Here is a 9,442-nt window from a genome sequence, read left to right on the forward strand (position 1 = left end):
GTGTGAAAACCCATGACAATGATAGGGATGTAATCGTCCAAGTCAGACATGTCAACATCGCACGTGACACCGATCGCTCGCTAAAACGGCACGCGACGCACTGAGAGAGGAGACGGGTCGACAGGATCGAAAGTCAGACTTTGTTTATAATCGGCAGATATGCCTTATTAAGACCCTCGGTGTCAGTCTGCAAATTAAGACTGTTCTTCTGTTTTTTAATATGTAGCATCTCCGAAATCAAACGTTTTCTATACGAAGGCTCCTCGTCTAATATCAGAACATTGTTCCATTGAAAATCGTGATTGTGACTCAACCTATGATCGGTGATGACAGAGCGGGCAGAAGCTTTATGTCTAATATGATTACGATGTTCGGCAATCCTGGTTTTTAATTGCCTGCCCGTCTGTTCAATGTACGAGGGTCGTTCGAAAAGTCCGTGCAAAGTCACTGCTGATGGCACTACGGCGTATCAAGGTTAGATTTAGTTAGTAGCATCTCTTGGAGGAACACACACCAAGTTACAGCCAGATCGGTCTATTTGTTTGTGTTTGGCATTCATTTGAATCGAGGAAGTCGAGTGATTTTCAATAACGCACCAGCTCACACCTCAGCAGTTGTGGTCGCAAAATTAATGGAATTAGGGTTCCAACTCGTCTCACATCCCCCCTATTCTCCAGACTTGGCTCCCTCGGACTACTATTTGTTCCCCAATATGAAGAAATGGCTGGCGGGAAAAAGATTTTATGGAAACGAGGACGTGATTGCAGAAACAAACCCCCCTCGACTTCCTCGATTCAAATGAATGCCAAACACAAACAAATAGACCGATCTGGCTGTAACTTGGTGTGTGTTCCTCCAAGAGATGCTACTAACTAAATCTAACCTTGATACGCGCCAGTAGTGCCATCAGCAGTGACTTTGCACGGACTTTTCGAACGACCCTCGTAAGAAGCGTCACAATCATTACATAAAATTTTATAAACAACGTTGCTTTTCGATGTACTGGGACACGGATCCTTCTGGACTCTTATGTATTTGCCCATTTTGTTAGGACTGCGGAAGGCCACCCTGATATTACTTTTGCTTTTATTCAAAGATCTAAGTTTCTCCGTATGAAGCGGAATGAAAGGCACCGTAAGCCAAGAGGTAGACTTATTAGTTAAGTCAATGTCAGTCGCGGTATCGTGTAATCTATGTCTATTTCTAATCAAATTTTTGATCCTATGATTGATGGAGTCAAAAATAAAGTCTAGTGGGTAGTCATTCAGAAGTAAAATGTCAATGATGGAGGTTAAATTTTTTGTGTGAAACCTAACATCAGATAATAAAAAGGCTCTGTCGACTAATGAAAAGATGGTGCCTTTTTTCTGCGTCAATGGATGATTAGAGTGAAAGTTTAAAAATCTACCTGAAAACGTTGGCTTACGGTACCAATCGAAATTAAAGCGATTATTGTTGACAGACACAGTGACGTCCAAGAAATTGATCGTTTTTCCGCCTCTCTCTACGGTAAACTGTAGGCGCGGATGGAATGCATTAAATCTTTCTAATAACGCGTCGATCTGAGAGGGGGGCAACGCAGTGCATATGTCGTCAACGTATCTATAATAGAATAGAATGTCCAAATTCACAGACATCAAGGACACCGTCTCCAATCTCCTCAACACTAAGTCCGCTATCACCGGTGATATTGGAGAGCCCATGGGAGTGTCAAAGCTCTGCCTGTAGAAAACATTGTCAAAGACAAAAAACGAAGAGTCCAGGACAACCCGTATCGCTCCCAAAAATTCTTTCTTGGGTAGAGAGCAATCCCCAGAAACCGCCGGCCAATGTTCGTTAACGCAGTCGATCGCTACATCCGTTGGCACGTTCGTCAACAGAGAGGTAACGTCCAAAGACGTCAACTCATGTGTCCCCGTAAAGTGCACATCCCTCAGCCTCTCAACCAGTTCAAAACTGTTTCTCATAAAACTGACAGCTCTCGGAATGGTTTTAAATAATTTCTTGTGTAAAAACGTAGCCAAAGCATGTAGCGGACTGACCACCGATGACACTATAATTCTAAGAGGACAATCAGGCTTGTGAATCTTTGGCAGCCCATAAGCCCTCGGGAGAGAACCGTCACTGCAATACAAAGCTTTGTACTCAGAATCCTTGATGTGACCTCTGGTCCTCCACCCAGTGAGCATAGACCTCAAGGCTGATGTAAGCTTTTTGGTCGGATCTCTTTTGATCGGGACATACGTGTCTGAGTCCCCCAATAACTCGGTCATCCTGTCTCTGTAAACGTCCCTATCCATGGCCACAGTGACGTTGCCCTTATCCGCCAGCGTAAACATTATGTAGTAAAATATTTTATTATATCGTAATATTATATATAATACTCTATTATTATTATATTTCTGCGCTTATTATCTCGGATTATACTAGATCCTATTATGATAAAAATTTACGTCTCTCTTACAATATTAATACATTTTTTTTTTATATTTATTCAGTTTTGTTATTAGGAGTATAAATAAGTTTCCGCCGGTTTTTTTTATCAAAAATTGGGCATTTATTGTGAAAGAACGGTACCTAATGTTTTATTCGAAGTATTGTCCATCGCTAGCCACTACTTTTTCCCATCTTTCTGGCAGCATACGGATACCGCGTCGGAAAAACGCTTCATCTTTTGAAGCTATCCACGAATCGACCTAATTTTTGGTATCTTCATATGAAGTGTTGCTCAGACAGGCCATGCGCCATCGATGGAAACAGGTAGTAATCAGAAGGAGCAATGTCTGTGAATACTCGTACGACGGGTGGGGTAAAACTTCCCAATTGAATGTTTCCAAGTAGGTTTTGACCGGCGCCGCAACATGTGGACGAGCATTATCATGCAGAAGAATAATTTTGTTGTGTCTGGAGTAGTAGTGAGTGCGTTTTTTCTTGAGTGCTCGGCTCAATCTCATCAATTGTGTTCGGTAGAGAGCCCCAGTAATGGTTTCGTTCGGTTTGAGCAACTCATAATAAACGACACCTAGCTGATCCCACCAAATACACAACATGAGCTTTTTCCCATGAATGTTCGGCTTGGCTGTCGATGTTGAAGCATGGCCAGGTGGTCCCCATGATTTCTTCTTCTTTGGGTTATCGTAGTAAATCCATTTTTCATCACCAGTGACTACACGGTGCAAAAAACCCTTTCGTTTATGCCTGGCAAGCAGCATTTCACATGTGAAAAATCGGCGTTCAACGTTTCTCGGCTTCAGTTCATATGGAACCCAATTTCCTTGCTTTTGAATCATTCCCAACGATTTTAAGCGATGTGAAATTGCTGGTTGAGTCACTCCTAATGTAAGTGCAAGTGCTTCTTGCGTTTGGCACGAATCTTCATCCACTAATGCTTCCAATTCCGCGTCTTCGTACACTTTCGGCCTTCCGCTACGTTCTTTGTCTTCAACGTCAAATTCACCGTTCTTAAACTTTTGAAACCACTCACGGCAACTTCTCTCTTAAGGCAGCCTCACCATATGCTACAAGCAATCGATGCGCCTCAGCTGCAGATTTCTTCAAATTTAAAAAGTAAATCAAAAGCTCCCGCAAATGATGCTTATTCGGCTCAAAACTCGACATTTTCGCACGAAAAAAGATGTAAGATGCTGATGCAAAATCGCTAATATTTCAAGGTTATGTTCTTCAGATGTCCAACTTTACGATATGACGTTTTACAGCTGACAATTTTAACTATAACATACTGGTAGCGCCATTGTTTGTCAAACGGCGGAAACTTATTTATACTCCCAATACAAATATACACATATTATATACATTATATACATATACTTTATTATTCTTGATAACCTACTATCCATTCTTTTATTTAGTACTGAATATTAAATAATAATATTAATAGATCTTGATATTAAAACATTCAGATATTTTAGAATTTGCTTGAATTATATTACTACGTCTACATTACTGCGTTATATTTACTATTCCAATTATATCAGATTGTAGATGGAGATGAATTATTTCATTATATTCATTTAATGTATCAGCTAAATCTTTCTAATGCTCAATTATCATAGCCCATGTTAACTATCCATTATTAAATAAAGATATGCAATTTATACATATTTTCACACATACTGTCATTTCATGTTCCGCCATTATTATTAGACTTATTTAATATAATAATTATTTTACCTTACAGCTATTTTAATTTACTTTAATAAGTTGTATCGAAAGCGATATCCCCTTTCCCCTTAATCATTCTTGATCAGTGTCATCTATCATTTCGACAAATTAAAAGTATGTTGCTAGTTTGTCAACCAACCTAACGTTATTTTACCTTTCATGTTTTATGACTATTACATTAACATCAAGTCAACATTAACTAAATTATCTAAGCTTTAATTATTATCGAGAAGAGGCTCCGTAAGTTTCTGCTCGGCCTACGGACTCATTTTCGTCATCTCTAACTAAAAAATAACAATTGTAATCCTAATTCGAATTTGCCGGGACATATCGCTTGTCCGTGCTACCTCACGTCCTCACCCGGACATAACACCGGCCTAACAGCATTTTCCTCTAGGAAAACTGATGCAACATTGGTGCGCACTAAATGCAATTATGTGGTTCCACTGTGAAAACCAGTTCAGTGTTTAATCAGAGAGAAACCTGAGAGAGGACACGAAATCTGTAACCGCAAAATGCTGCCGCGCACTACTGCCCTCTGACAAAGTAGATGTGAACTACATAGCAACGTCCACTTTTCTTAGGGTACGTCGTCCATTTTTCAAAGCTGAATGATAAATCGATATTTGATTCATATCATTTGCTACATGTAACGCGATTATATAAATCAAATATCGATTTATCATCTCCAACCTTGAAAAGTGGACAATGTATCCTAAGAAAAGTGGACTTTGCTACGTAGTTTACATCCACTTTGTCAGAAGGCAGTAGTGCGCGGAAGCATTTTGCGATTACAGATATTAGCCCGTCATGTTCTCTCTCAAGTTTCTCTTTGGTCATTAAAAATTTTTTCTTTTTACTTTCCATCCTAGGGATAAAGTTTCATGATTAATACCCAGTGTAAGTTGAAATTGAGGTTGTATTTGTACTAAGGGCATGATTATAAGAAAATTCCTGTGACCACTGCATAGGTGGAGAACTTTACTGTCGCAAAGGCCCATACGGAGCCAATTAGCGTTTGACAGGCAGGTTTATGAGCGATCTGCGTATGCATGGATACTTCGGAGCATGCGAGCGGAACGAGCCGAAGAGAGTTCAAAAATAACAAGAGACGAGTTAAGTCGTTTATGAGGAGCAGTCTGCTCCATTTTTGCGTTTCGTTAACTTAAGGTTATAACAAGAACAGAATAAACATATTCGTGGACAAAGGATTACAGTTTCTCTGAATTGAGGTCCTCGTCCATTCCTGATATGAATCCGTCGCGCTTGGTCGGCCATGCTTGCCAACGTACTTCATTGGCGACGTCCCTGTGCCGGGCATGGAAGAACGGACATTACGAACTGAAATCTTACATGATATTGTGTTATAATATGATATTACATTATTGTAATTAATGGTATAACAATGACATTGTTAGTTTCAATGTTTCTATTAATAGCTACGCAATGACATTTTGACGTTTAAAACTCATGGAATATAAAAATTTAATTTTAAAAAATGTTTCAAATAAATAAATAAATCCGAATATTGTAAAATAAATAATTTGAATTTAAACATAGTATAGCGGAAAAGAGATGAATGACGAATCACAGCGCTTATCATATAAACTATCTATCGCTTATCATATAACTAACACAACAGATTTATTTTAATTCAACGTACAATGGTCTCTAAGGTAAGTATATATTAATACGATACAAGCTAATATCACTTTCTTTCAGATATTCTTATGCGTGGATCGAGCCGCGACACGTACACAAAGAAAGAAGGTAAGTATGTTACTAATGACAGCTTCTTCCTTCTTACTTCTCTATTGTTGGCAAGTTTGCGACTGCCGGTTGTGCCTACGCATCGCTTGTCTGGTGGAATCAATGTTACGATTGGCTGAGTTGACTGGACGCATGAGTGGCGCAACTTGCGTTTGGACAAGCGGGTGCCACCACAATAATTATATATATTTTTGGGAGTATTATGCTACATATTTATGCTGACGCTCGACACCCGATTTGAGCATTAAAACAGATCACGTGATCAAAATTGACGAATATTAAGCATTAATTTTGATCATGTGATCTGTTTTGACGCTAAAAATGAGCATCGAGCATCAACATGAAAAAGCAGCCTTATGAGTAAAATGGATGTTAATAAAAATGGATATCTTATGATATGTTCCATTGAATCGCACTAAACCTATACTATTACTACCCTAATGCAGTTTTAATTTAACCTAGCACGGCACTAGTGCTGCACCAGTCTTCCCAGTGGAAAACGCTATTGACAAATTCAACTTACTTCTTTAACGCTAGCGTCAACCAAGAATGGTGACGTATTTTTACGCCGAAAATGAGTTTCGAGCATCAGCATAAAAAGGCATCTTAAAGATGCGCGATGAAAAATAGCGATTACAAACATTACGATTGACTTTCGTTACAATACTTTTTGCTCCAAATCGTAATGTTCTTTACTCTGCCAAGTATAGTGAATAATATAGTCGCACTGTTAAATATATACGGGAATACCATGAATGGCAAAAGAAATGTTTAGAAATTATAAAAAAGCAAGAAGAGGTTAGAAAGAAACAACTGTTTAGTGCAACATTTGTTGCAATTATGTCTGCAGATAGAAAAACATACAAAAAAAGAAGATTTTGGAGGATCACTGTGCAAAACGAGAATTGCATGGTTTGATAAAATAAATTCATTTTGATAAAATAAATTCAAATTATAGCGATTATCGCCTATTGTCGCTACAACTTTAATCAAATCAAACTATAGGGGCTCGATTGTACATTTTGAAATAAGGTGAAAATTATAAAAGTGAGTAATGATTACTAGATATTGACCAATTAAATTAATAATAGAATAGAATAGAATAGAATTTATTACACTTCAGCATATACAGTCAAGAAGGGGACTTGGTTTACATGAATACTCATTCACTCTCTCATACAAAATGCTATCACACATGTATTATTATAATAATTTTTAAGCTTATCCCTTTACTTTCCTACTTTTCTGATTAAATTCTCTGAATTCGCATTTTTACCTACTTTATTTCTTTTCGCTTTCTCCGCTTTTTTCTTAGAGTTATATCTAATTTTAATGTTATATAATCTCATTTAATAAATTTATAAAATTCTAAATCATAGTCTTATCAGTGCCTATTATTATTTCCTATTTATATCTTACTTACTCATTAATTCTCCTTATTTATTTTGCTTTTCTTTACATACTATCACTCTACCTCTACATTTCCTCCATGTTCTCTTTTGATTCCTTTCTCATCTCCTCTCTTTTTGCTTCTTCCCTCTCTTTCCATAATTTCCTTATTATTTCCCCTTTTATCTCATCTAAATCCTTATCATACAATCTCCTTAAGATCTCTTCCTTTTCTTTTCCTAATATAGTAAACCTGTCTCTTATTTCCGGAAATTCCTCTACATAGTGCTCTAAATTATCTTTTCCATTATCACAAAATATACACTTTTTCCTATGCTCTTCTACCCCAATATTTATTACCTTCCTCCAAGTTCCTACATCTTAATTTGAACAAGGCTCTCACCTCTTCTCTTCTTTTTCCCTTCCCCTAAGTTATCTTTCCTCAAATACTCCGAAACTCTGCTGTTTATCTCTATTTCCTTATATCTTTCGTTGTACCTTGCCTTGTAAATTTTACAGTCGTCCCACTGTCTTTGCACCTTCCTTTCCCTGTTCATTAATTGATCCTCAAAGCCTTCCTCCCTATATATCACTTCTCTTGCTTCTCTACACCCTATCCATTCCTATTGTAATATTTCATCCTTTCTTGTCGGTTGTATACATCCCCCCAGCCATTCCTCTTCTTTTCTTCCCAACTCGCGTTTGTCAAATTTCCTACCCTTCTTGATTTTATTTTATGCTCAAATCTCCTTGCTATTCCCCATCCTACTCTGAGTTTATTCATATGAAACTCTTTCATAATTAAATACCTTGAGATGCAGAAATCCACAGAGTAAACATTCATCTTATATAATCCCTCATAAGCTTTTCTAATTCCTCTTTTTCCTCCCATCCCCATATTTCTACCTCATAAGCCACACTTTGCACCAAATATTTAAATAAGATCCATCTTCTCCTAAAATTTCTGCACATTCTGTCGCCTAAACTCCATACCTTTCTTGCTGCCAGGTTATCCTTTCTACTTAATGTGATCTTTATAGTTACCCCATCTATTTAAAGTAAAGCCTAAATACTTAAATTCCTGCACCACTTTTATCTCCTTTTTACCCTATTTCCATGTTTCCATTTTCTCTCTTCCTCTCCTGTTACAATACCTTAATTACAATACTTAGTTTATCTGTACAGAGTTCTAATTTCTTTTCCTCTAAAAATCTTTTAAAACATCCTATCCTGCAGGGCTTCCCTATAAACCTGCTTGAGTTTTTGGGATCATTCTTTTCCTTTTGTTTTTGGGATCTGTCCTTCCCCCTCTATTTCCATTTCTCCTAGTTCCCCTATTCTTATGTTCAAATCCTACGATTAAATTTTTTACTTCTCCTTCCCTTATACATCTTTCCATCTTTTTCTCTAAATTTGTTTCCCCTTATTCCCCATAAACCGAGATAACCCTTACTCTTTCCTTATTTATTACTAAATCCGTACTTATACCTTCCTTTTCCTCTTGTCTTAGCCTATCTCCTTGAAGCTTCCAATCGTTCCTTTTCTCTATTATAAAACCGTCATTATCCTTACCTCTCCTCCCTTCACTCCTTACAAAATGATACTCTTAACGTAGGCCGCTAGAAAAGTTTCTGCAATCTAGTACTTCCAGTGGCACCAACATTCTGCTACTATTATATCCGTAAAATTAGACGTTTTTAACCTATAATTCAATTGATAGTTTGTATCCAAGTCAACTAGTTTTGTTTGCATAGTATTTTAAAAGAAGTTATTTTGAAAGAAAATGGAAATTTTGCAAGAAAATTTTCGGGCAATGATTTTTTACGATTACAAATGTAATCTAACTCCGAAACAATGCATCGATCGATTTCATTTGGCTTTTGGAGATGAAGCACCATCCAATAGGACTGTTTATAATTGGTTTGCCGAATTCCAGCGTGGATGTACCTTTCTTAGCGATGAATTCCGTGAAGGTCGTCCATCCACGTCTATTGTTGCCACTAATGTTGATGCTGTGCGTGAAATAATTGAGCGAGACCGGCATATAACATACCGCGAGATTCAGGCATCCTTAGGCATTGACATGAAAGCAATACATACG

The 9,442-nt window shown here is 37.5% G+C and overlaps 1 protein-coding gene across 1 annotated transcript; it reads right to left on the reverse strand.

The window, feature by feature from the left end:
- Positions 1-133: 133 nt before the first annotated feature.
- Positions 134-2,339, reverse strand: LOC108745363. The gene is made up of 2 exons (XM_018481484.1): positions 1,427-2,339; positions 134-267 (listed from the first exon to the last, which is right to left on the reverse strand). The coding sequence occupies exons 1-2, from the start codon at positions 2,337-2,339 to the stop codon at positions 134-136; spliced, it is 1,047 nt and encodes a 348-aa protein (XP_018336986.1).
- Between the last annotated feature and the right edge of the window lie 7,103 nt (positions 2,340-9,442).

This window comes from Trachymyrmex septentrionalis, unplaced genomic scaffold, assembly GCF_001594115.1.
Source record: "Trachymyrmex septentrionalis isolate Tsep2-gDNA-1 unplaced genomic scaffold, Tsep1.0 scaffold139, whole genome shotgun sequence".
Taxonomy (NCBI): Eukaryota; Metazoa; Arthropoda; class Insecta; order Hymenoptera; family Formicidae; genus Trachymyrmex; species Trachymyrmex septentrionalis.